Source organism: Zalophus californianus, chromosome 14 (assembly GCF_009762305.2).
Source record: "Zalophus californianus isolate mZalCal1 chromosome 14, mZalCal1.pri.v2, whole genome shotgun sequence".
In the NCBI taxonomy this organism is placed as follows: domain Eukaryota; kingdom Metazoa; phylum Chordata; class Mammalia; order Carnivora; family Otariidae; genus Zalophus; species Zalophus californianus.
The window spans coordinates 5,762,213-5,789,304 of NC_045608.1; the positions used below are offsets into that span (position 1 = coordinate 5,762,213).

The following is a 27,092-nucleotide window of genomic DNA, read 5'->3' on the forward strand; positions in this document are numbered from 1 at the left end:
CAGGAGAGGCCAGCTGTGAGCCTGCGGGCTGACGCTTGTCTCTCCCTCAGGCTGCTGTCACCACGGCCCAGCCTCCTCACCCCGACCAGTGACACCAGGGCCAATGCCTCACCCCCGAAGCCGCTGGACCTGAAGCAGCTGAAGCAACGGGCGGCCGCCATACCCCCAATTGTGAGTGCCCCGGCACCCCCTCTTGCGCCCCAGGACTCCTGCCAAGCAAGGCCTCAGCCACTGTGCCCCCCCCCCCACCCTTCACCGATGCTTCCGGAAGGCAGTAGATCAGGGCGGGAGCACAGCCCCGGGGGGCAGGGAGCAGCACCTGCAGCCTCGCTCTTCCCAGCCCTTCCCAGCAGCCTCGTGTTTCCTGGAGAAATCCCCATGGAGATGAGGCGGGAACAGCTCCAGGGAGCTGGCATGCGTGCAGGGTGGGGCTCTGGAGGAACCAGGGAGCTGGCGGCCTGCTGGTCTCCCTTCTGCCCTCCCAGCCCAGTGCCCTTGGGCACCTCACTGCTGTGGCTCTCAGGCTTGTCACGTGCAGGGGCCCGGAAGGCTGTTCCTCATCTCTGTGGCTCCTGGACTGCCTGTAAAGATACTCCCTTCTCCCTGCTTCTCTCAGCAGGTCAGCAAAGTCCATGAGTCCCCCCGGGAGGACACAGCTCCACCTGCCCCACTGCCACCGCAGCCCCTGCAGCCAGAGAACGACACCCCCCAGCAGCCCAGCAGCAGCCCTCGAGGCAAAAGCAGGAGCCCCGTGCCTCCCGCCGACAAGGAGGGTGAGTGTGTGCCCGTGACTGTGGTGGAGAGCAGGGGAGAGTGGGGGGCCTGGCAGGGATGAGGGATAAAGGGCATCTGTGCATCCAGGGCAGCCGCAGCGGACTCCAAGCAGAGTGGCGGGGTGGGCCAGCTAGAGAAATCGAATGGGTGGAGGGGACAGTAAGGGCACGACGGGAACAGGGCTGAACCAGAGGACTCCTGCTCGCTCGAAGATAGGCACATACTGGCTTTCAGCCAGGTCACCCCATGGCAGGACAGGCCTGCCGTTGTGCTTCTGGGGAAGCCAGAAATCCATGTTTTCACCTGAGCTGCAGTTTCTCAACTGTAGCAAACTTTAAGACATTTTGAGAAGTATTGTATATGCATGTAAGCACGTCTGTGCCTCAGCCTCTGACTCCATGTGATTCAGCCCACACATGAGCTTCTAGAACCGTGGATGAGGCTCAGCGCCCAGCTGGCAGCAACTCTGGGGCCTGGGCAGGAAGCAGTGCTCCCTCCAGCTCTCATCCTGACCTTATTCCAGGCGGAGGTCCCTGGGTTCACTGGGGAGCCATGTGGGTAATTCCCCGAGCAGCTGTGTTCCAGCAACTGCCCAGGGCGTGCTTTATTGTTGCCATGTGAAGCTCAAGGTCAGGAGACAGGCAAGGCGTGGTTTCTTGGATTATCTGTCTCTGCCTCGCATTCCCCACTGGACCTAAGAAGTTCCAGGCCTGTGTCCCCAAAGAGGCACCCTCGCCAGGGCAGCCTGGCGTGCCGCACGGGCCGTGCGCATCACAGGTGATCGGAGCTGGTCCTCCGGAGGTCCCCCCACACTGGGCTAGCCTAGGCTTCTGCTGGCTCCTGCCCTTGGGGTCTGAGGGCAGCAGGACCCCAGCCCACCCTCCCTGAGCAGCACAGCACACAGTGGGCTCAGGCGGCCTGCACCCCCTGCTTGGGTAGAACAGCCCTTCTTCTCTAGAAATCCAGGCTGGCCCTCGGCCACAGGCCTCCTTGAGGATGGGTGCTGCTTGCCTGTCTGAGGACAAAGAGCAGGGCTGTCCGTGAAGAAGGACGGCTCTATGCTTCCCACAAGTGACACAGGCCTGCCAGACATTCCCTGTTTAATCAGCCTGCCCCCTTGCCTCCCTGTGGCCACTTCCACCTGCTGCAGGAAGTCTCAGACGCCACCCACAGGGGCGGGCGTGCATCCTGGCCAGCACACGGGCTGTCCTGTGGCTGTCCACTGGACCAGGACATTTTCTGAACGCCTGTGTTGGCCAAGTGCTGGGCTAGGCACTGGGGGTTCAGCAGTGAGCAGGATGAACTTCTTGATTTGGGGAGCTCTTTCTGTGATCGAGAAGGACGTTAAGCCAGGACACACACACGAGGAAGCAAGATGACTTTAGCTTACTTAATGCGATTGAAGAAAAAAAAAGCAGGGTGAGGAGGGGCTCAGAGGAGCAGTCTCTTTGGAGATGATGAATCAGTCATGGGAAGATCCCGGGGAAGGGCGTTCCAGGCAGAGGGAATAGCATGTGCAAAGGCCCTGGGGTGGGGACAAGCTTGGTGTGTTTGGGGAGCTGCCAGAAGTTCACTGTGGCTGGGGAGAGGGTAGGATAGAGGATCAGAGAGGGAAATGGGGCCCCATGATTGTGTAGGGCCTCGTAGGCCATAGTACCACGGGGACTTTTTCTCCGGCGTGGGAGAAGCCTTCTCAGGAGGAGTTTTAATGTATTTGTGTTGTGGGAGAGAATCTGCTTTCTGTTTTGGAAAGATCTCTCTCTCTCTGGTCATTGTTGAGGAGTAAGAGCTCCAGCGTGTTGGGGGGCAGATGGAGGAGGCCACAGTGTTGTTCCTGACCAGCTGTGGTGGCAGCCTAGACTGCAGGGGTGACCACGGAGGTGGGGAGGAAGGGGGTGCGTGGGGAGTTCGTTTTAGAGGCAGAGCCAGTGGGGCCTGCTAATGAACTCGAATGGGGATGGGGCCGGGTATCTGCCTTCTCTTGGGACCCTGCAGCACCCCCGTACTGGGGCCAGGACAGCCTGTGACGGGTGGCGTTTGCTGGGCGAGACCAGGGTCTGGCTCCGGAAGATCTTCCGGCCTTGGGGCAGCAGCCCAGGTGTTGGCTGTGCGGCAATGTCCGGGGCCCAAACAGCTCTCGCCCACGTCAGATCTGAGCAGGGCTAGGCTGCCCGTGGGTGGCTGGGTGCCACACAGGGCTCGCCAGGACCTGCTGGGACAGGTCATAGGCTCTGTCCTGGGAGAAAGTGAGCCACCACCAGTGGTTTCTGAGTCTGGCCTAGGGTTGTGCTGTTCCCTGGAATGGCGCCCCGCTGCAGACAGTGTGCTGGGCAGCAAGCGCTGCGTGCTTTTCTCACGGGGTCCGCCTCGCTGCTCAGTGCTCTTAGGCACGTGTGTGAACTTGACACCCAGCACTGAACCTCTCTGGTCTTGGAGGAGCCTTCCCTGCTGCCTGGCTCCTGCGTGGAGCAGCTCAGCCAAGCCAGGCCCTCGGCTCCCCTGGGGCCAGCTGGAGGAACAGGTTGTCTCTGCAGGCTCTCGGCCTCCTGCCCAGCCTGGCCCAGCCCCACATTTCCCTTCCAGCCCTGGAACCCACCCCCGCTCAGCACAGGCCAGGCGCAGCTGCGCTGAGCAGCGAAACACACGCAGGATCGGGTAGCTGGACAAGCCGAGGCCTGGGGGAGCGGTTCACGGCAGGGCTGTGGGATCCCTCCACTGAGTTATTCCCTGCACCTGTGACCGTCTCCTGTGGGCTGCCCACTCGACCAGGGCACAGGTTCTGGGCCACCTCAGTCTCTCATGGGGGGGAGAGAGGGAGAGGATCTGGAGCAGGCACGCCTCCCCTGCCGCCGGCTGTGCCCACAGCAGGCATCACTAATCGATGCTGACACTCTGCTGCCTTACCTCAGTGGGCTTTCACAACCTCCGTCATCCGGAGGTAGCCCAAGAGATGACACCTGCCTGCTATTCCTGGCCCAGGGGCTGGAGATTTCTGGCGTTTCCAGGCTGTGTCTCCTGCCCAACTTCTCAGCCAGTTCTCTCTCTTGGGATTGGTCCCCAAGCCAGTTCTCAAGGGAGAGGTTCAGAGCTTGAGGCAGATTTCAGCAGAGTGGGAGGTGAGTGAGAGAACACCATGATGACAGACCCGAGGCCCTGGCCTTTGGCCCTGTCTACAGGGTGTCCCCCAGGCCTGAGAATCTGGGGGCAGCTGTTGTTCATCCTCCTGCGGGCAGAGTGCCTAATGAAGGCTCAGATCACAGCCTGTAGCCTGACTGCCTGGGCTCGAAGCTCCCTCCCTTGCCGGCTGTGGCCCTTTGACCAGGTGACCTCCCCTCTCCTGGCCTCAGTTTTCCCATCTGTAAAATGGGTGGGCGTAGTGAGGATAAATGATTCAGCACACACAAAGCACTTGAGAAGTGCCGGCCCGTGGGAGGCTACAGGGCGAGTGGGTGGTGGGGGGGGGGCGCGTTACCCTCCTGTCCTGTGATCTGAGCTGCACAGGCTGGCAAGCATTCAAGTCCTGACTTGGCCAGGTATTTGGTGCTGACCTTAGACAATGCCACCGATGTGGCTGTACCTCCGTTTCTCCCTCCATACGACAGAGCTAGCAGCCCTCGTGAGCTTACTAAGGAGGTTCCTTGGGTCCACGCTGGGGGGATGGGGGGGCGCTTAGCACAGTGCCCGATATGTCATACATGTTCCACAAACAGGCTGCCATGTGGGGGGTTCTCCTGAGCGTCTGGACCTCTGGCCACCCCTCCGGCCAGGGCGTACGTATCACAGCGAGCCTTCATCTCTGTGCGGAGGCCAACCAGCTTTTTCTAGAAAGAGCTGGACAGTAAATATTGTAGGCTTTACGGGCTAGACGGTCTCTGCTGCAGCGGCTCAGCTCTGCCGCAGACAAGTACGTGGGCGGCGCGACCGTGCTCCAGAGCAAGTGTCCGCAGGAGCAGGCCCCGTGCCACCGGTCGCCAGCCCCTGCTGTGGAGGTTTGTTCAGGGCGCCTTGCTTGCCTGGCATGCTGGGACTTAGAAGCTCCCTAGGATCTCAGGAGCTCAGGGCATGCCGGCCTGCAGACTTGCGGAGCTCCCAGCACAGACCTCCATTCCTGTTGGCCAGGACCCCATCCTTGCCCAAGGCCAGTGCTGTGGGCACAGGAGGGCCTTGTGTGAGCAGGGGTGGCCAGGGCTGCTGGGTCCCTGAGGGCTGGCCAGGTTTGGCTGACTGCCCTCCCTCATCCCCTCAGCAGAGAAGCCTGTGTTCTTCCCAGCCTTTGCAGCCGAGGGCCAGAGGCTGCCCACGGAGCCTCCGTGCTGGACATCAGGCCTGCCCTTCCCTGTGCCCCCTCGTGAGGTGATCAAGGCCTCCCCGCACGCCCCTGACCCCTCGGCCTTCTCCTACGCCCCACCTGGTGAGTAGCTTGGCCCATGCTCGGGCTCCTCAGGTGCCAAGCTGAGTCAGCACCATCACTGGGTGCCAGCTATTTGCCGTGGTTTGGAACCGCATGCAGAAGGATCTTAGAGTCTGATGAGACCCAACAAGAGGGATAGTCTGGTCAGTGAAGGGAAAGGAAGAGATCTACTGAGATTTGAGAAATTTGCAGGATGAAGATTGAAGCCACTAGCAATAGGGAGCCATAGGAGGTGCTTGAGCTGGTGAGGGGCAGCCCTACAGTGGGGGCTCTGCCTTCTATCAGTGACTTAGAGCTAGAGAATGGACAGGTGGAAAGAAAAGCCTGGGGAGACCACAAGCACCAGGTCAGGTGAGCCGAGTCAGGGGTTAAGACTTCATTCTGGAAGCAGTGGGGAGCCATAGAAGGTTCACAGCAGAGGGGAGGATGTGAACCAGTAGATTTATTAGAAAGATCCTTTAGTTCCTGTGCGGGGAATGGGTTACTGCTGGGGCGGGGTGGAGGGGTTGGATAAAGCGGGAACAGGGAGACAGTTAAAGGGTCTGGGCCAGAGAGGAGGGGCTTGGGCCAGGGACTGGGCTGTGACAGGGTGGGATGGAGGGAGGCTTCCCTGATTGTGGCATGTGACCCAAAGACACAGGAGCTCATCGGGACAGAGATGGGAGGGGCAGGAGAGGGGCGTGTGGGGACAGGGACCTGCCTGGCGGGGGGGGTCTGTCTGGCAGGGGCACACCACTGCTGGGGCCCTGTGATGGACAGATCTGTGCCTTGCAGGTCACCCACTTCCTCTGGGCCTCCACGACAGTGTCCGGCCTGTGCTACCACGCCCACCCACCATCTCCAACCCGCCGCCCCTCATCTCCTCCACTAAGCACCCCAGCGTCCTCGAGAGGCAAATGAGTACTATCTCCCAGGTGAGGTGGGAGGTCCAGGGCCTCCCCAGGAGCGTCTGTGTGGCCTGGTGCCCGGAGAACAGCCCCTTCCTCTTTTGGGGGTTCAGTCTTTCCATCTATAAAGTGGGGGCATCAGAAGCGGTGATAGCTGGGTGGGAACTGGGCACCCAAGGGGCCAGGGTCATCTCTGTGCACAGCACTGCTGGGGTCTGAGCTGGCTGGAGCTTGTCCCAGGCACTCAGGACCTTGGGACTCTGGGGTAGTCAAGAGCATGGGCTCTGCAACCAGACTGTGTGTCCTTGGGCAAATTACCTAAGCTTTCTGGGCCTCAGTTTCCCCTCTGTGAAATGGAAGATTGAATGGACTAGGCACACAGCACGTGGTGAGCCTGTCTGTGACTACCCGTCCCTTGGCCTCCCTGACCTACTCACCTGTGTGGTGAGGGACGGGGCGAGGTGTCTGCTCTGTCCCAGCCCACATGCGTGCACCGTTCTCTTTAAACCATACCAGATCACGATGGCCACTTCAGAGGTGAAGGGACCGAGGCTCAAGAGAGCCAGGGACTTGTCCATGGTCACTCGGGTGAGCAGCGGGGCTGGGACTTGAGTCCCAGTGCCCCGACCTGCATATGATCCCGAGGTTCCCCTCTTGGGCTTTCGTGGAAGGGGAAGTCAAGACCCCAAGTCTTGGGCATGGGGTGGAGGGACTGGGGGCCCCTGTGACTCCATGACCTCTGCCCCTCGCAGGGAATGTCGGTGCAGCTCCACGTCCCGTACTCCGAGCACGCCAAGGCCCCTGTGGGCCCTATCACCATGGGGCTGCCCCTCGCCATGGACCCCAAGAAGCTGGGTAAGGATCTACACCCCCCACCTGGATGGCCCAGGCTTGGCTCCAGCTGTCCATGTTGGGGGGAGGAGGGAAGGCAGCTTGGACGCTGGGACCATGGCCCGAACTTGCGAGGAGGGTGGCACTCCCAAATCCCCGGCAGTGCCGGACCTCCGCCCCTGGGTAGGATTAGGTGGGGGCCCTCCCTCCGAGTCCCTATCCCAGTGGCAGGTGGCTCACTGCTCTCGCCCATCCCCAGCGCCCTTCAGCGGAGTGAAGCAGGAGCAGCTGTCCCCACGGGGCCAGGCTGGGCCACCGGAGAGCCTGGGAGTGCCCACAGCCCAGGAGACATCTGTGCTGAGAGGTGAGGGCGGGGTGGGGGGGGGGCGTGAGGCCTAGAGTCTGCCCTGCATCCCCAGCCGCTGCCCCTCCGCTCTTTGGAGGAGGGTCTAGGCGGGAGTGGGATCTTTTATCCAAAATCTGCTGAGCATCGTCTACTCCTAGAAGGTCCAGAAGCCTGTCTTCATAACGGTTCACCCATTTAGGGGCAGGGGGTCCTCTGCGTTGCGACACCAAGGGGGCCTTGCAGGTCAGGAGCACCGTTCCCTGGGAAGTGGTTGCAGACACCCTTTATGCCCCATGTCTCGTGTCTTTTAGGGACGTCCCTGGGCTCGGTTCCAGGAGGAAGCATCACCAAGGGCATCCCCAGCACACGGGTGCCTTCCGAGAGCCCCATCACCTACCGCGGCTCCATCACCCACGTAGGTGTCCTGGGGCCCTGCCTCGGGCGGGGGGAGGACCAGCAGGCCGAAGCTCCAGATGCGGCCCTGACCACCTCAGAGCGGTGGGCCAGCCCATCAGTTCCCTCTGGCGTCGCTGTGCGGCCCCGGTCTTCGTGGCTAGGGCGATGTCCTGGCGATAGGAGCTCATGCTCTGGTCATTTGTCCGCTTGGAGCCAGGCACAGTTAGGTGCCGAGCGCCACACACAACGCGCCCCTCGCGAGGCGCTGACGGGAAAGCAGCAGGTAGCCCGAGATACACAGACCGGTCAGAACTGGGCCGATGGCTTCAGAGGATCCGGTGCTTCCGATGGAGTAAACCTCTGAGATTAAGAACGCCTGGGGCCACCCAGGCCAGTGGGGGAGACTTCTTGGGGGTGAGCCCCACAGGAGTCTCGGGGAACAGCATTCCCGGTTTGGGGGGCAGCACGTGGGAGCATCTCTGACACAGGCAAGGACCGGCGAGGGGCCAGGAGGGGGGCTCCCTCCGGGGTGTCAGCGGGCAGGTGCTCTGCAACCTGGCGGAGCCGGCCCCCACCCCTGTGGCCCCTCGTGTGCTGTCCTGATCCCCCTGGTTTTGACTTCAGTCCCAGAAAACAAAGAGGATTCCTCTTGTGCTAGCCTTGACCTTGTGGTGTTGGGCTGCAGTCCGGCATTGCGGCCACGTTTGCCTCTGCAGCAGGGAGTGCGGGGTGACGTCCACCCCCTCCCGGGCCTTGCGGGGGGAGCCGAACACAGGGCCCTCTGGTGTCAGGGAGGGGGGATCAGTTCTCTACCTGACGGGTGGGGAGCTCCCTGCGCGTCTGGGGCCCGTTAAACTCTCTCCTCCCTGGCCAGCAAGCAGGAAGTGTGGCTCCATCACCTCCTGGGGTCCATAACACCCTGGCTTTCTTATCTTCCCTTCCACCCAGCTCCAGACAAGACACTTTACACTGGCCCAGAGTCCATGCTATCATAGCTTGTTTTGTAGATAAGAAGACCGAAGCTCAGAGGTTAAACCTGAGGTCACGTAGCTAGTAAGTAGTGGACCCAGAGTTTTGTGCCCAGCTGCGTCTGGCTCTAGAACATCGTGCCAGAGAACGAGGAGCCAGAACACGCAGGTGTGCATGCACAGACACACGCACGGACACACGCACGCGGACATAGTGCAGACACAGGGCATATGGACAAACAGACATGCAGGCACACAGGGAGACACATGGACCTCTATAGTCACGCACACCCTGCCCCGCCCACACGCACGTTAATGGTGGAGCGTCAGGCCATAGGCTGGCCCGCGGTGAGGTGTCTTTGACCGCGGTGGCCTCAGATCACACCACAGAGGAGAAAGCTCTAGATTTTGAAATAACAGGCTTTTGGAGGCGGCTTCGCTGAGTGCAAAGAACAGGTACCTGGGGCAAAAGTCAGGCCAGGGTATTCAGGTCCCCGCGGGGGCACACACTCAAGCAGGGGGCGGTCTCTCTAGTAAGAGTAACTGCTCACAGAGTCTTTCTGTGGAGTCACAGGTGATCGAAGGCTGACATCTGCAGTTCCTAGGCACCTGTGACCCACACCGTCTCAGTCACTCACACCCCTTCAACTGTCTTTGGTAGAGGGCGGTAGCTGCCAAAATGCATGGGAGTCCGCCTTTCCCACCGCCTCGTGATCGGGTGGTGATGAAATCATGCCCAGACCACACGCACACATCCTCGAACCCGGCGGGCGCTCCAGGAAGCCCCAACACTCTGCTCCCCAATGCTCCCACCCACCCTGGGGGTGACGTTCGTCGGGGCCGCACCCTGAGGCTGCAGGCTCTCGGCCTTAAAATAGGCCTCAGGCCAGCAGTCTCCAGGCTCGCACGAGTCTGTCCGGTATAGTGTCCCCAAGGGCACACACGTGCGTGTGCTGCTGTGAGAAGCCGGGGGGAGCCTGTCCGCATTCAGTGTCTTGCTGTCCCTCTCCTCGCCAACCAGGATCTGCGGTAGAAGTCCAGGGGGTTGCTAGCTGTTGCTCTTTAACCCACAGGGGGATGTTTCTCAGCAGAGGAGTTCCCACGGGGAGACTTGCGGTCCATTGGTCCAGGGCTGGGCACACAGAGGGACCCCCATGTCTGTGAAACGGCTCACGGAATCATAGACATCTTGATCTGGGGACAGCTTGTTTATGCCAAGTGCCTTTGAGAATTGTAGATGCTGGGATTACTTCCATTCTGTAGATGTACAGATGTGTAGGCTCAGAGAGGCAACATGATTTGACAGAGGTCACTCAGCAACTCACTGGTAAAGCTACTGTTTGCCATCCAGCAGTCTGACTCCAGACACAGATTCTGATCCCCACACTCATGTTCTTGGAAGTTGCCCAAGGCAGGATCCTACTCCACGTGACTGTCTTCTTTCTGCTTGAATACCTCCCCTTCTAGGGAGCTCACTCTAAGGCAGTGGTTCTCCATTGTGGGCAATTTTGCCTCCTAGGGGACATTGGGCAATGTCTAGGGACATCTTTGTTACACCTTGGAGGGGGGCAGATTGGGGGGACACAGGGTAGCGTCCAGTGGGTGCAGGCCAGGGGAGCCCAGGACAGCACCCACAACAAAAAAGCAACCGCCCCCCCCCCCCCCCCCCCGTGGCAGAGTGTCGAGGTTGAGAACCGAGGTTCCCCTGGTTTTGGGAAATGGGTTCATGGCCCACGTTCATCGGCACAGCACGGGGGCCACATCTCAGCACCCCTGTCAGTTATCGTCAGTAGTTAAATGTCAGGGCTCCGAGAAGGTAAAACCCACATGGGACAGGTTGGAACACAGACTCCAGGGCCGGACTGCCTGGGTTCCAGTCCCACCTGTGCCCCTGGATGAAGTCACCTAGCGCTCAGCGCCTCAGTCTCCCCCTCTGAAACAGGCATGGTGATAGGACCTGTCTTAGGATTAAATGAGTGAACATATATAAGGGGCTCCGGGTGGTTTCTTTTACACTGTGGGTGCTCAGTAAGCTGTGACCTGGTGTTCTGTGTGGTTGTGTCATCCCCCTGGATGCTGCACACCCAGCAGCACGTGGATGAACACAACGTGTGCACCGGTGGGCCCAGCACATGTGAGCATGTGTGTGTGTGTGTGTGTGTGTGTGTGTGTGGAGCTGGAGGGACCCGCTGTAGGTCTGCTGGTCATGCCCGCGTCATGCCTGGTGAGCTCAGGGGGGTCCCCGGGTAGAGCCTGCCCAGCGCTCACCCCCTCTGCGCCTCCAGGGCACTCCGGCTGATGTCCTCTACAAAGGCACCATCACCAGGATCATCGGCGAGGACAGCCCCAGTCGCCTGGACCGCAGCCGGGAGGACAGCCTGCCCAAGGGCCACGTCATCTACGAGGGCAAGAAGGGCCACGTCTTGTCCTATGAGGGTGAGTGCTATTGTGAACAGCCTCGCGGGGCCCGGGGGGGCAGCCTTATTCCTCCCCATCTGCAGAGTCTTCAGTGCCCAGGAAGGAATCTTTATGTGGAGGGTTGATGGGGGCACAGGAGGAAAGCTGGCCGTGCACCCACGGGGTATTTAGGGGGAGCACAGTGGATGAAGCCCCCCTCAAGAGAGCTCTCAGGACGCCCACATGAGATGCAAATAGAAGTCGCCTGTGAACTGTGAGTCGTGGAAACCCACTCCTCCAGCATGGCTTGTCCACCAAACCCCAGGCTTTGGTGTTTCTGGAGTTGGTCAAGAGAGGAGGGTCCAGAAAAACATGGTCAGGGTAAAAGGCAGCCAGATGTCTGTGGAAAACAGATCTGGGGAGTTTGTGCCCCTCCCATCGGCCTGAGTGGTCAAGAACCGGGTGAAGCATTTTATCCCCATTTTATGGCTGTATGGGGACAGCCAGTGGTCCTCTGTGGCCACCCTCATGGCCCCTTGAGAGAAAAGGAGGCTTGGGATCAGGGGAGGGGGCTGTTTGGCCCACGGAGGTGGCCGCACAGGGAGTGAAGGCTGGGTGATAGCATGAAGCACAGCCAGAGGAGTGGTGATCTGCGTATCCCTGCAAGTATGTAAGCCAGCAGCAGGGAAGGGTTGGCCCGCCTTGCTGGAAGCATGGTGGGGGAACTGAGGCCCAGCACTTTCGGCAAACGCTGTGCTCTAATTGGTAGCCCATGGGTGGCCACCAGGGTGTGACGACCAGAGTGACCCTCCCCCTCTCCTTGCCTCTTGCCCCGTCTCCCCTCCTGGGTTCAGGTTCCACAACCAAGGAGCCCTGCATGGAGGGGAGTTAAGGGAGGACAGCCAGGATGTGTTTCCCAGCATCCTTGGGCGCCTAGGGCTCTGGAGCAGAATGCAGCTCGTGGGCACCCCTCTCGGGGGCTGGCCCTGCAGGGCCCTGCATTGCTTCTCTTCTGATGAGCGGACACCTTTTCTCCTCTTTGTCTGCCTCTGCCCATGCCCCCTGCCCCCTCGGTCCTGGGAAGTGGAGGTGGTACCGTGAGCTGAGGGACGGGCTCGTGGCTGTGTCTTGGGCACCAGTCTTGGTACGTGGCTGAGGGGCCTGCAGTCAAGGCGTTACGGGCAGGACGGGCACAACCTCAGCCCGGGTCCCCACGCCCGGTCTCGCGCTCTCGTCTGTAGAGGGCGTTTGCACCAGGGCTTCTCATCCCTCCATGCTTCCTGGGGCCGGGTGGTTAGGGGGGCAGCGGGGGTGGGGCGCCCTGGCAGCCTGGACAAGTGGCTCTTGTCGCCCTGTATTGGTGTGACCCCCTCGGCTACACTTCTAATCTCTCCATATATATATATGTTTTTTATTTTGATCTGAAATCTCTGCGTTTAAACATCAGTAATTTTGAAAAAAAATTTAGAGCCACAACCCAGTATGTCTGTAGGCCGCTGCTTTGTAGCCTGTGGAGTAGACCTGGAGAAGTAACAAGAGGGGGAGAACCTGTTGTCTTCGAGGGGCAGGACTGGGGCCCTGGGGAGCTTACTTCTGCTGCTCTGGGGGGGGAGGGGCCCCTGGAGGAGCCCTAGCCTGCTGGGTAAGGCCAGGCCTTCCTGTCCTCAGGGCCTGCCTCCCGGCGTTCAGACCCTCAGCCTGTCTGGGGGGCCAGGGTGCACAGCCCGAGGTTCCTCCTGGCTCAGCCAGGCCGTGTCTGCCGTGGACAGCCTCCCTTCTCTCCCCACGTGGACTTGCTACAGCGCACTTACGTGTGCACGCACGTATGCACATGGACACAGACAGGCACACACGGGTCCATTTGTGCCCCTGGCCTCCCTTTGTTCTTGGTGGCCAGGCCTGTGTGTGTATGCGCACACTCACACCCAAATGGTTGTGCATGGCCTGTATGTTCCCACTCTGCTGCTCACACACACGTGTGCACTGATGTTCATGTCGCAAGTCCGCGCCCGTGTGGCGCTTTGTGCACAGGCTTCTATGGCCACGTGTGGTCGGAGACACAACAGCTACTGACAACGGGTTGGGGTTCAGGGTGCAGGAAGCCTTGGTGTCTGTTAAATTCCCTAGACTGGAGAGAGAGGCCCCGGCTGGCCTGCAGGCTATGGGTTCCTTCGGGAGGGCTCAGCTGGGCTTGCTGGAACTGGGCCCTAAGCACCAGACCGCCACCCCTCACCACGAGCATGGTCTGGTTTCCAGGTGGCATGTCGGTGCCCCAGTGCTCCAAGGAGGACAGCAGGAGCAGCTCTGGACCTCCCCACGAGACGGCCGCCCCCAAGCGCACCTATGATATGATGGAGGGCCGCGTGAGCAGGGCCATCTCCTCGGCCAGCATTGAAGGTGGCTGCCCTGCCTGGCTCCCTACCCCAGCGGACACAGAATGCCAGGGCCTAGGACCTGCTCTGGGGGGGCCTCCCAGCTAAGTGGGTTAGAGCAGCAGAGAGAGAGAGAGAATCTGTCAGTGCCCCCTGGAGGGAGGTGGTGGGATGGTTCGCCTGATTTTCCGGAGAGGTAAACTGAGGCTAGGTTTTGCTGAGGCCCAATCTAGAGGCAGCGTAGGGCCCAGGAGTTGGGACACTGCTCGTTGGGTCCAGGGCCGCCACCACCACCACCATCGTGGGGACGGCTGTCAGCGGCCGAAGGGACCCATGCTGGGAGGGCTGGCTCTAACCCCAGCCCCAGCACCTGTCACTGCCCGAGGCTGGCTGAGGGACCCACGTAACCACGACGCTCTTGCCCCTCCCCCAAGGTCTCATGGGCCGCGCCATCCCGCCTGAGCGACACAGCCCCCACCATCTCAAAGAGCAGCACCATATCCGAGGCTCCATCACACAAGGTGCCACCCGCCCTCCGCCCCCACGGTGCCCGCCCCCCGCTGCCCTCACGGCGGCCGCAGCCAGCACGCAGACGTTTGCCGTCACGATGGGCGGGGGTGGGGTGCGTGCCGGCCGTGGGACAGGCGTGTGACACGTGAGCGTGGCCAGTACAGGGGCAGGTTGAAATGCAGAGCAAGGTCATGTCTGTCTTACTGAAAAACAAAAGGAGAAAGCCGAATACTGCCCCTCAGCTCTGTCCTTTGCAGACCTTGTTTATTGAGCATCTGTTCTGGGCTTGCCACTAACGCGGGTGCTCCTCCCGTATTAGGGTGTGGGACTGGTGTTTTCACTTATTAACAGTTCCTAGCAGTGTTGTTACCATGCCACCCAAATTCTCCTGGCTGCTCGGTGGTGAGCCACCTCCTATGGGCCCCTTTTATGCTTTCTGTCTACAGCATCTCATCGAATGTGCACGCCTTGGTGAGGTGTTTCAGTTAATACTATTTTATATATGAAGGGATTGAGGCTCAGAGAGGTCCAGTCATGTGCTCAAGGTCCCACAGCGAGTGAGGACTTGATCCCAGGTAGTCTGGCTCTGGAATCACTGGTGTGTGGAGACCCCAGGTTAGAACGGGCACGGTGGGGTGTGGAGTCGAGGGTCAGCACCCTGTCCTCCTTGGCAGGGATTCCACGGTCCTACGTGGAGGCCCAGGAAGACTACCTCCGCCGGGAGGCCAAGCTCCTGAAACGCGAGGGCACGCCGCCACCGCCCCCGCCGCCCCCGCGGGACCTGGCCGAGGCCTACAAGGCCCGACCCCTGGAGGCCCTGGGGCCCCTGAAGCTGAAGCCGGCCCACGAGGGGCTGGTGGCCACGGTGAAGGAGGCCGGCCGCTCCATCCATGAGATTCCGCGAGAGGAGTTGCGACGCACGCCCGAGCTGCCCCTGGCCCCACGGCCGCTCAAGGAGGGCTCCATCACGCAGGTACGGCGCTGGAGCCAGGCAGGCTGGGCCAGGATGCTGTGGGGGCGGCCGTTAGCCGCTGCTCTGGCTTCTACCAGTGGGGAAACTGAGGCTCCAACTCTGTGGGTACCTTGCCCGGGATGACACAGCTGCTCATTACTGAGCTCCTTTGATTGTATTTGCGCCCCTGTGGGGCTCACACCCGTTATCCCCATTGTTCAGATGGAGAAACTGAAGCACAGAGAATTCCAGCAGCCTGCCAAAGTCCCAGAGCTAACCATAAAAATAAACGGCTGCTGCTGATTGGATTTCTGTTGTGGGCCAGGTGCTGCCTGAGCACTTGGCATCATGCCCTGTTTAGCCCCCACAACGACGCTCTGAGGTAGTTCTCTTACTGTTCTTGTTGTATTGGTGCATAAATGGAGGTTCAGAGACGTTAAATGACTTGCCCAGGGTCACACAGCAAGTGAATGGCAGTTATGAACCTCAAGTCCGGACGTGCCTAAATCTGCAACATCTTTGCTTCTTGGCGTCCCCTTCCCCCCCACCAGCAGGCTGTACCCCTGCGGCCCCGGCCCCTGCCCCCCAGGAAGCCCCAGCCTGGTAGGGCATAACCAGCTCCAACTGTGTGAGAAGCTGGCCAGTGGAAACCGTGCAAGGGCCACTGTCCCTTCCCATGGTCAGAGGTGGCCTGATGGAATGAGGAGGGAGAGTGGGAACCATCCCAAGGGCTGCTTGGCTACGAGGCGGACAGTACTGGGGACGGCATCCCGGGAGGGCGTCACAGCTGGGCTCAAGGTTCACAGTGCTGGGAGAAGCCGTGGGGAAGTTATCCAGCGCCAGGTTTGGCTCTCAGCCTCTGGGCGGGAGTTCCCCATGGATCCAAGAGGGAGGCCAGCCTGATTCTACAGCATTCTTAAAAGCAGGGTGTTTCCCTGCTCTAATTAAAACATTCATGCATAAACTCCGAGCTCCATCACTAGAGACACAGGGCCCCACTCTACCCCGGGCTCCCAAGCCTGTGTCAACAGGGCGGGGGCCTCTCCCAGGTGGCCGGGTTGTGCTCTGGTCCATGACCCCCTGTTTCTTCAGCTGCCCCTTCTGGCCAGAGAGCAAACAGACCTCAGCCCTGACCTCTGAGCCTTGGGCCCTAGGTGGTGGAAGTGGGTTTTGCTGCTGAATTTTTTGGAGTGGCATTGAGTGGGCTGTGGAGGGTCACAGACTGATGGGGGGAGGTTTTCCCCACGTCGGGGTGCTGAGGCTGCAGGGGCCAACAGGGGGTCCCCCACTTGCTCCAGGGAGGGCTGACCTGTGAACTTTGTGCGCCTTCTGCAGCCCCCTCCCCCAGGTGGCTCTGGGGGCCAGGACAGGGGCGGACAGGGCAGTGACGCGTGTGCTGATCTTAGGGTTGGTTAGCAAAGCCCTTTGTCCCCCTGCCCCTGGCGATGTCGAAACGTTGCTCCTGTTTTATGGCTGCGAAACGGAGGCTCCGCGGTTATGTAGCCAGTGCTTCCCCCTTCTCCCCAGGGCACCCCGCTCAAGTATGACACTGGCACATCCTCTGCCGGCTCCAAAAAGCATGACGTGCGCTCCATCATCGGCAGCCCCGGCCGCACGTTCCCGCCCGTGCACCCGCTGGACGTGATGGCCGACGCCCGGGCACTGGAGCGTGCCTGCTACGAGGAGAGCCTGAAGAGCCGGCCGGGGGCAGCCGGCAGTTCGGGGGGCTCCATCACCCGGGGGGCCCCAGTCATTGTGCCCGAGCTGGGCAAGCCGCGCCAGAGCCCCCTGACCTACGAGGAACACGCGGCACCCTTCGCCGGCCACCTCCCACGCGGCTCGCCGGTGACCACGCGGGAACCCACCCCGCGCCTGCAGGAGGGTGCGTGGGGTGCAGGGTGGGGGACGGGCGCTGGGTGGACTCCCCGGCTCAGGAAACTGCCTCCCCACCCACCCTCAGCTTAGGCTGGAAACCGGTGGTACCCGCAGGGCCACCACATACCTTCCACCTGCCTGACCCGTGGCTTCTGCCCCAAAATGATACTCAGAATTATCTTTGCCTCCCTGCCACCTCCAGACCACCACGATTTCCCACCTGGCCTCCCCGACTCCCCTCTTGTCCTGCTATAATCTGCACCCCCAAACACAGCCAGAATTGTCCTTTGAAAAGCTCACATCAAATCATGCCACTCTTCTGCTTAAATCTTTCTAGTGACTTCTCGCCATGGCCAGGGGAGCCTGTAGGACCTGGCCCTGCCCACGCCACATCTCACTGTCCCCATGTTCCTTTATCCACCCCTGGCCCAGTGAGCCGGCTTCCTCCTCTCTGTTCCTTGACTTTGCTCAGGGCCTTTGCACCTGCTGTTCCCTCTGCCTGAAACCTCCCCCACTTTCAGATCATTATCTAAATGATTTCTTTTTGTTCTTCAGGTCTCTGTGCAAAGTCACATTCTTGGGGAGGCTTTTAGGACCCTCCCCCACTGTTCTGGTCACGTTTTAAATTTTCCCTGGAGCATTTATCACTCAGAAATTCTCGTTTGAAGACTAGCTTATCACCTTTCTCCAGCATTAAGTGTCTGCTCCATGTGGGCCGTGTTTCCTGCCTGTTTTGTTCACTGGGGTGGCTCCAGCTCTTAGAGCAGTGCTTGGCATGGGGTAGAGGCGCCATAAATATTTTTTTTTAAAGATTTTATTTATTTATTTGAGAGAGAGAGAGAAACAGCATGAGAGGGGAGAAGGTCAGAGGGAGAAGCAGGCTCCCCGCTGAGCCGAGAGCCCGATGCGGGACTCGATCCCGGGACTCCAGGATCATGACCTGAGCCGAAGGCAGTCGCTTAACCACCTGAGCCACCCAGGCGCCCTCCATAAATATTTTTTGATTGCTTGAATGAATGAATGAACAAGGGAACAAATGAGAGCATGAATGAGTGAATTTTTTAAAAGAACAAAAACACAGAAGTAAATGAGTCAATGAAAACACAGGAGTTGAGACAACGGAACGGGTGGAGGAGGAGTCCCGGTCCCCAGGTCCCAGACAGCCCATCCTCAGGTGGCCTCCCATAAACCCTGGCCTCGGTGGTTCCCGTGTAAGGGGCTGTGACAGTCCTGGCACAGCGGTCCAGTGCTAACCCCCCTGGCCTATCCCCACAGGCAGCCTCTCGTCTAGCAAGGCATCCCAGGACCGAAAGCTGACGTCGACGCCCCGGGAGATTGCCAAGTCCCCTCACAGCGCTGTGCCTGAGCACCACCCTCACCCCATCTCGCCCTACGAGCACCTGCTTCGGGGCGTGAGTGGTGTGGACCTGTACCGCGGCCACATCCCACTGGCCTTCGATCCTGCCTCCATACCCCGCGGAATCCCTCTTGATGCAGGTGATTGTCCTGGACCCATAGAACCCCACAGCAGGGGGTCAGGGGCGTCGTCAGTGTCAGCTCAAGGATGCCTCAGGCATCAACTAAGCTCTGCTAGATGGGGAAACTGAGGTGTTGGGGTGGAGAGACCCAGTAATCATGTGAACAGTTTAGGTTAGAACAGAGGTTCTTTTAGGAGTCTGAGGGACATATGGAGTTAAATATTTTTCAGTGGTTTTCTTTTCCTGCAGAACTTACCAGTGCTTTTAAAATTGCAAATGTATCAAAAGAGGGCTGAAGTGTTGAGTGTTCCTCAGATGGACATGGTCTGAAAATCTGTTTAGAAGGATGCATCCCATAGGTATCTTAGTGATCTACATTTTGGATGCCCTTTGTTTGGGGGAACTTCGATCTGAAGAACATTAGCAGTAGAAGGTACCCCCATGTGTTTTGGGGAGCAAGGGTTTTTCTGTGTCCAGGCCCTCAATTCTGTGTTGTGGGGAGCATTTTGGGAAGAAGCTGTCAGGTATAGGAGTGGGGGGCAGCCTGACCTTCCCCGTCTCCTCCCTGCAGCCGCTGCCTATTACCTGCCCCGACACCTGGCTCCCAACCCCACCTACCCACACCTGTACCCACCGTACCTCATCCGTGGCTACCCTGACACGGCAGCGCTGGAGAACCGCCAGACAATCATCAACGATTACATCACCTCGCAGCAGATGCACCACAACGCGGCCGCCGCCATGGCCCAGCGAGCAGACATGCTGAGGGGCCTGTCACCCCGCGAGTCCTCACTGGCACTCAACTACGCCACCGGCCCTCGAGGTGGGTGGGGCCGGGCACTCGTTGGCAAGTGGGTGGGCAGACCCTCCTCCCCTTCCAGAATCGGCCCTAGTCCTCATCTGCCCGGGGGCCCGCTCGATGGTGCAAAGGACACGGGTGTCCTGGCTGAGGTGCTGGCTGAGGTGGTGGAGTGTGGTGCGCTCGGAGGTCTGGGCAGTGTGACCGCCCTGAGCGCACACAGACCCGGCAGGTGGTGCAGAGTGGTGTGTGCTTTGAGTGAGGATGTGTGTCTGGTAGCCGTGTGCATCCGGGATGCACACATGGGAGGTGCGCACCGGCCTCTGCCTACTCTTGGTACATGGGGTCCTTGGCATTTAAAAAAAAAAGGATCGAAATAGGAGGCTGTTTGTATTTCTGGTTCCACTGATTTGCAAACAGCCTGTAGTTGCTTTGTAAGTGCCTTAAAGTCGCCCTCTGGAAATACTTTTGGAATGTTCTTCTGGAACAACCGAGTCCCAGTTAGGGTCCATTTGGAAGAACCAGTCATGCTAGGTATTTCAGACGGTGAGGACTGAGTACGGGGAACTGATTGTGTGAAGTGAGGGGCTGGAAGAGCAGGAAGAGCATGCCAAGGTGACGCAGGGATGCCAGCAGCAGGACCCAGCCACTCCTGGGCTTCGGGAGCCAAGGGGAGGTGGGGACTGGGAGAGTCTGGCGTTCCGAAGAGGGCCCGAGGGGGCTGGTGCTCAGCAGCAGGAGGGAGTGCCCCGGCTCACGAGGGCGCCCTGCGCTCCAGCTGATGGGGCGGTCCAGCCAGCAGGTGGCCCGGCCCCCCCCACCCCTCCTGCAACCCCCACCCCCACCTCCTCCGGCAGGCATCATCGACCTGTCCCAAGTGCCACACCTTCCCGTGCTGGTGCCCCCAACACCAGGCACGCCCGCCACCGCCATGGACCGCCTCGCCTACCTCCCCACAGCACCCCAGCACTTCAGCCGGCTCAGCAGCTCCCCGCTCTCCCCAGGTAACGCCCTCACCCCCGCCCTGGGTTTGGGATCCTGGCGTCCGAGGAAGGTGGCCGGCTGTCCTCTGTCCACCCCAGAGGACAAGGCCAGGCCCACCCTAAGCGCTGGACTGAATCGCAGGACTTTTGGTTGCCAGGGGGCCCACTCACTTGACAAAACCCTCCGCCACTTCCGCATCCGAGCGGGAGCGGGAGCGGGACCGGGACCGGGAGCGCGAGAAGTCCATCCTCACGTCCACCACCACGGTGGAGCACGCGCCCATCTGGAGACCCGGTAGGGCGTCGGAGGTCCCTGCCCCGGCCTCTGGGGGGTCCTCGCGGGCCACGTGAGGCCTGCTCCCCTGACGCTGCAGCCTGTCCCCACCAGGTACAGAGCAGAGCAGTGGCGGCGGCGGCGGAGGTGGGGGCGGGGGCGGGGGCGGCAGCGGCGGCCGCCCCGCCTCCCACTCCCACTCCCACCAGCACTCGCCCATCTCACCCCGGAGCCAGGATGCCATCCAGCAGAGACCTAGCGTGCTGCACAACACGGGCATGAAGGGCATCATCACCTCCGTGGAGCCCAGCACACCCACGGTCCTGAGGTGGGCCAGGTTGGCACAAGGGAGGGGACAGGGAGAATGGACGGGTGGGTGGCTGGGTGAACGGGCAAGCACTCGGGAGGTAGATGGACGGGGGGGAGGTTGGGTTACGGGGATGGGTAGGTGGAGAGACAGATGGGTTATTGAGTGGGTAAGTGCGTAGATGACAGGTGGTAGGTGGGTAGGTGGTGTGTGGACAGTGGCTGGGCTGGATGAACAGGTAGGTGGGTGGGTAGACGTGACAGTGGGCAGCTGGGTAAGGGTCTGGGTAGGTGAGGTGAGTGGATGGATGGATGGAGGGCATGGATGCGCCTAATGAAGGAATGAAGGAGCCACGCGGACAGTGGGAATATCAAAGGTAAAGGTGCCGAGAATGCGCCTGATGTGGGGGAGGGAGCTTCCCCGGTGCCCCTCCCTGCCCAGGGTCCTTTTCGGAGGCAGGTGCTTCTTCCAAGGTGACGTTTCCGTTCATACAAGTACCCTCCCCGCATTTGGCTGCTCTAAATCATACTCACCACACAGCCACAATTCCAATTAGGGAAAATGACAACCTTGTTTCCCAAAAGCATTGGCTTTGTCCTCCCTGACTCAGATAGACAGCAGTTACACCGAGCAGAAGCACTTGGCTGCTTAGAGCATGGTTATTGCTCATGCATGAAGGCCGGCTGTTTGTCCACACCAGCAATGAGCCGATTAGAAACCGTCATGGGGCGGTCGGGCCTTTCCCACTGGCAGCTGGAGTGAGGGTTAGTGAAGGGTAGGGCACTTCCTCATGGAGACACTGGGCTTGACAGAGAGGCCCCGAGGGCTGGAGTCGGCCAGTTCGCATCCAAGCGCCAGTGTCCTCATCTGCAAAGCGCAGGGATAATTATATTTACCCTGTGAAGATCACAGAGTATACGTTTGTGCATTCCTTTTTCCTGGCTGACCTGTGCTGGGTGTGGGGGACACCGTGATGCAACCCCTGCCTCCTGGGGCTTATCTTGTGGCCTAGACCAGACAGCCATCAGGGAAGGCTGCTTGGAGGAAGAGGCATGTGACCCTCAAGAGCAGCAGTGCTGGGGCGGAGTGCTGGAGAGCACGCCAAGCACATGGCCAGGCAGGCATCCCAGGGAGCCCTGTGTGGCCTCTGGTGGCCGGGGTGGGAGAGCTGGGGGCCCTGCTGTCTTCTCCTCTAGTACCCCATCTCCTGTTCCCCGAGCATTCTTGGGGCCTTTGCCTTTGCTCTTCCCACTGTCTGCGTGGCTCCTCCTTTTTCCTTATGTCCTGAGCAGCCCATGGCTCACCTGCCACCCTTGTTGGCTTCCATTCTCTCTTCACCCCGACTCGTTTTAGAGCCACACTCTGACAGGGGTGCACCTTCTCTGTCACCTTGCATACAGTCTGCTCAACTAGAACGTTTAAGGTGCTTTTGTCTGTCTGCTGCTATATTCCCTCAACGTCTAGAGCAGTTTCTGGAGTAGTGCCTGACACAAAGCAGGTGTTCAGTAAAAAGTCTGGGACCGATGGAGTTGGTGCACGAATGAGCAGGTGAATGCGTGCCGTTGGTACGGCCGTGCACGGCAGGGCCTCGCAGGCCGGGGCGGGCGGGTGGGTTTATTCCAGGGCAGTGGAGATCCGTCGCGGTGCTGAAGTGTGAGCGGAGTGACCCCGCCTCGGCCTCCTGGGCCCGTGCCCCCCGCCCCCCGCGATGGTTTCCGCAGTCCCTTGACCGCCTTCTCTCCTCCCCCAGGTCCACCTCCACCTCCTCGCCTGTCCGCCCGGCCGCCACATTCCCACCCACCACCCACTGTCCGCTGGGCGGCACCCTCGACGGGGTCTACCCCACCCTCATGGAGCCCGTCTTACTGCCCAAGGAGGCCCCGAGGGTCGCCCGGCCTGAGCGGCCCCGTGCAGACGCCAGCCACGCCTTCCTTGCCAAGCCCCCGGCCCGCACGGGGCTGGAGCCCGCCTCCTCTCCCAGCAAGGGCTCCGAGCCACGGCCCCTGGTGCCCCCCGGCTCCAGCCACACGGCCATCGCCCGCACCCCAGCAAAGAGCCTCGCACCCCACCACACCAGCCCGGACCAGCCTGCGCCGCCCGCCTCGGCCGCGGACCTGCACCGGGAAAAGACTCAAAGTAAACCCTTTTCCATCCAGGAACTGGAGCTCCGTTCTCTGGGTAAGACCACCCTGACAGCGGCCACCTTCATAGACGCGATAATCATGCGTCAAATTGCTCACGATAAAGGGCCGCGAGAAGGAGGTTCGCTGGCCAACGACTCCCCTCCCGATGGTAAGACTTCTGGCCCCGCCGCCCACCCAACCCGTCTTGTGGCCTAAAGATATTTTCAGATCTCTGCTTTTTATTTTTCCCCCCATTTTTTGTTGGTTTTGGTATTTTGTTTTTTTAAACTCGTCCTCGTCGATTGCACGCTCTGATGGTTTATCCCTCAAGCTGCTGCCCACCCCCACCCCCCACCCCCGATTTGGGGGCACCTCATCATTTGCACATTGTTTTATCATGATTTTTTTTTTTTTTTTGGATTTTTGCTTTTTTTCCTTTAATGAATGGATCTGTGATTTTGACTTCAACTGCGCCTCCCATCTCCCAACCTTTGCGCCTGTGTTTGGGGAGCAGGGAGTGGGGTGACCCCTGCTGCCGTGTGGGTGAGTCTGGTTTGGAGGACGCCCACCGAGGCAGACTGTCTGGGAGAAGACAGGCAGAGGCGGGAAGCACCCGACTCTCCAGGAGGAGCCGACCCCTGCTGCCTGGGTTGTGAGGGAGTCTTGGGGTGCCCTGACCCATGCCCCCCTTGCTGACCTGCTGCCCAGCATCCGCTGGGAGGAGAGTCCTCTGCTCCCTGCCTCCTATCTCTGGCCCCTGCTCTGGGCCCCTGTTTGCTGGACCGGGGGCGATAGGGACTGGCCCAGGCGGGGTCCTGGGACCTGCGTATCACTCCCTGCCACAGCCCCACTGCTTTCACTCCTGCCTCCCCTTCCCTAGAGACTCGTCTCCCCCCCCCCCCCGGCCCCCACCATCTGGGTGGGTCTGTGTTTCTCACTGTCCCTAGGTCTGTCTCCATCTTCTGGCCTGTCTGCCTGTTTGTCCAACTGTGTTTCTCCTCCACCTGGCACTTGCCTCACTGTTCCATCTCTCTCCTTTCTCGATGCACCCCCACCCCTGGCCGGCCAGCAGCCCCTGCTCTGGCTCGCTCCCTCTCTCCATCTGCCCACAGCCCCCCTCCGGCCTGGGGGCCCCAGCCAGCAAGGGAGGGCGGGCTGGGAGGGGCAGCCACAGCCCCGGGTCCTGGCGCTGGCCTGACCCGGGGCCTTGCCCACTGCAGGTTACCACGGTGGCAGCTACAGCCCTGATGGGGTGGAGCCCGTCAGCCCCGTGAGCTCGCCCAGCCTGACCCACGACAAGGGGCTCCCCAAGCACCTTGAGGAGCTGGACAAAAGCCACCTGGAGGGGGACCTGCGGCACAAGCAGCCAGGTAGGTCCCCACCCTGCCCCTGTACCCCCGTGCACCCCACTTACCACAGCTTACCACCACACTTACCATGAGAGAAGGATCATCGGCGCCCCACTGTGCAGGTAGGAAAACTGAGGCAGCCAGAGGTGGGGGGGGGGATGGGCCCCGACCCCCCAGTTCAGAGGGCAGAGCTGGGATTCAGGGACAGCCCCCCAGCCAGGCCCATGCCTCAGCCCCCCGACCCCCACAGCTGACCCGCTCTGCTCTGCCCGCAGGCCCCGGCAAGCTGGGCGGAGAGGCTGCCCACCTCCCACACCTGCGGCCGCTGCCCGAGAGCCAGTCCTCGTCTAGCCCGCTGCTCCAGACCACCCCAGGGGTCAAAGGTCACCAGAGGGTGGTCACCCTGGCACAGCACATCAGTGTAACTACCCCTTCTCTGCCCCCTCCTCATCACCTTTGAACCTGGGCCGGGAGGCGGTCCCGGGGAAGGGAGGGGGAGGGTCACACGCAGCCTCTTGGTTCTCAGGATAAACTGAGTCCTGGTGGCCCAGACCTGGGATGTAGGGGTTGGCAAGGGCAAGCCATGCCAGGGGCCCCAGAGTCTCAAACTCAGGCATGGTCACCGCCCCCCTCATCAGCTGATGGAGCCCGGGGAGCATGGGTCCACGATCCACATCTCATGTACACTGGCTGGTGGAATCTGACCCATCCAGGGGCTACCACTTGGAGACCTCGGGCCAGGCCCACCGCCCTGCGCACACAGGGACGCTGAGGCTGCTGTAGGCAGGCCTGAAGCACCCGGGAAGCCAAGAGCCAGGCCCGGTTCTGTCCCCAAAGCTCAGCCTAGCCTTTGTTCACTCAAGAAGGTTCTGGTGGGATGGCTGTGGCCTAACTCTGTACTTCTGCCCTGACCTTTGGCCTGCAGGAGGTCATCACGCAGGATTACACTCGCCACCACCCACAGCAGCTCAGCGCGCCCCTCCCTGCCCCCCTCTACTCCTTCCCTGGAGCCAGCTGCCCCGTCCTGGACCTCCGCCGCCCACCCAGCGACCTCTACCTCCCGCCCCCGGACCACGGCGCCCCGGCTCGTGGCTCGCCCCACAGTGAAGGGGGCAAGAGGTAAGTGTTGGGGGCGGGGTGACCTTGCCGTTCAGCTGCTCGGAGGCCTCCGTCAGATGGCTGCTGTGGGAGGGCTGAGCAAGTGCAAGGGCCACCTGCTCTTGTGGCACAGATGAGAAACTGAGGCTCAAGGGGACGGAGGAGTTTGCTCAAGGCCACAGCGCTGGTGGGTGATAGCTGATGTGTGCATCACACTCTGTGGGCTCCAGACACCAAGCTAAGTACTTCCCACGTGTTAACCGGGATTCTCCGCGCGAGCCCAGCAAGGGCAGCCAGCGCTGTCCCCGTGTCACCGATGAAGGAACTGAGGTCCGGAGAAGTGAGTTCATTTACCTCCAGGGATGCAGCCAGCAAGTGGCATAGCGGGGATTCGAGCCAGGGCTGTGCTGCTCAGCCTCCCTGCAGATAGCACACACACTCACTTCTGGGTGCCCCAGGAGCCCTGGGCTTGGGGGAGGCCCCCAGCTCGAGGGGGGCGCTGCACGAGGCACGAGGGCAGGAAGACAACCGGACGTCTTTAGGGGGACAGTGGGGTCCCCGGCATGGGGGGCAGCAGGGGTCAGCTACCAGCCGCGGGCCAAATCCAGCCCACAGTTCAGGAGCTAAAGGTCCTAAAAGAAACTACAGCGGAGACCACACGTGGCGCCCAAAGCCTGGAACAGTAGTCCTCCGGCCCTCTGTAGGAAGCGTGGCTGAGCTCTGATGTAGAGCAGGGCAGGGTGGGGGGGAGGAGTGGAATCCCTGCGTCATTTCAGAGGAGAGCGCACTGAACTCTGACCACAGTGGGGACCCTCTCTCCGCTCAGGTCTCCAGAGCCAAGCAAGACGTCAGCCCTGGGCAGCAGTGAGGATGCTATCGAACCCGTGTCCCCCACCGGAGGGCATGGCAGAGCCCGGGCATCCCCGAAGCGCCATGTACCCACTGCTGTACCGGGACGGGGAGCAGGCAGAGCCCAGGTACCTCCCTGGCACCCCACCCTGCCCCCAGGATGCTCAAGACTCGGCCCCTTTGCCCACTCGTGGCCTCGGTGCCCCCGCTGTGCAGCTGGGGCTCGACAAGGGCTTTAGTGTGTGACTGAGGTCTCTCGGGCCTGCTAAGCAGATGTCCCAGCTTGAGAGACCTCTGGCAGCTTCCCGTGCCTTGGACTGGGGGTGTCTTGTCTTGCGCCAGGCCCCTACTGCCGGCACTTGCTGAGGACCTGAGAAATAAGGAGCTAAATGTGCTTGACCGATCGATCAGGTAGATGGAGACAGAGAAAAAAGCCAGGTCTGCGGGCCCTGGGGAAAAGATGTGGTCTGAGTGCATGTCCAGTTCCTGAGGCCCCTTTCAAGGGGCTGGGTTATTGCACGTAGACGAGGATGACCCATCAGAGCAGCTGGGGCTCTCCAGAGACAGCCTGAGCCCAAGGATAGGTGAACTACAGAGGAGGTTGAAGGAGACGTGGTCCCTGAGAGATGAAGGATGTAGGCGAGGGGTAGGAGAAGCTTGGTTCTGAATTTCTAAGGCAGGTCAGGTAATGAGTGCCCCATTGTCGAAGGTGTGCAAGCTCAGCACTGAGCAAACTGACCTGGGGTATCTGATCTTCGCAGCAGGATGGGCTCTAAGTCTCCAGGCAACACCAGTCAGCCACCGGCTTTCTTCAGCAAACTGACCGAGAGCAACTCCGCCATGGTCAAATCCAAGAAACAGGAGATCAACAAAAAGCTGAACACCCACAACCGGAATGAGCCAGAGTATAGTAAGCACACCCCCTGCCCCGGGAAGCAGGGGCCCCTATGGGGCTGGGAGCCAGCACGGCGCTAGAACCCACAGGGTACTTTCTAAAGCTAGGTGGGCCTGCCGACCATCTCTCCCCCTGGCCCTTCCCCCCGTGTTCAGGGAGCCCCGGGAGGGCTGTCCCTTTGCTGTCGCTGCTGGCTGGTACAGGATGCGGTGCTAGGC

General features: G+C 60.7%; 1 protein-coding gene across 1 annotated transcript in view; it reads left to right on the forward strand.

Annotated features, from left to right (window-relative positions):
• NCOR2 (nuclear receptor corepressor 2) overlaps window positions 1-27,092 on the forward strand; it is a 212,644-nt gene that overhangs the window by 178,355 nt on the left and 7,197 nt on the right. Inside the window, 24 exon segments of the mRNA XM_035723877.1 lie at window positions 51-171; window positions 617-773; window positions 5,021-5,185; window positions 5,960-6,099; window positions 6,825-6,927; window positions 7,163-7,267; window positions 7,561-7,664; window positions 10,899-11,049; window positions 13,267-13,407; window positions 13,817-13,903; window positions 14,567-14,865; window positions 16,372-16,726; window positions 17,995-18,216; window positions 18,769-19,020; window positions 19,854-20,000; window positions 20,122-20,274; window positions 20,368-20,581; window positions 22,311-22,738; window positions 23,904-24,053; window positions 24,308-24,453; window positions 24,958-25,151; window positions 25,957-26,020; window positions 26,022-26,107; window positions 26,741-26,889. Of these exon segments, the coding sequence (XP_035579770.1) occupies window positions 51-171; window positions 617-773; window positions 5,021-5,185; window positions 5,960-6,099; window positions 6,825-6,927; window positions 7,163-7,267; window positions 7,561-7,664; window positions 10,899-11,049; window positions 13,267-13,407; window positions 13,817-13,903; window positions 14,567-14,865; window positions 16,372-16,726; window positions 17,995-18,216; window positions 18,769-19,020; window positions 19,854-20,000; window positions 20,122-20,274; window positions 20,368-20,581; window positions 22,311-22,738; window positions 23,904-24,053; window positions 24,308-24,453; window positions 24,958-25,151; window positions 25,957-26,020; window positions 26,022-26,107; window positions 26,741-26,889 (4,133 nt within the window).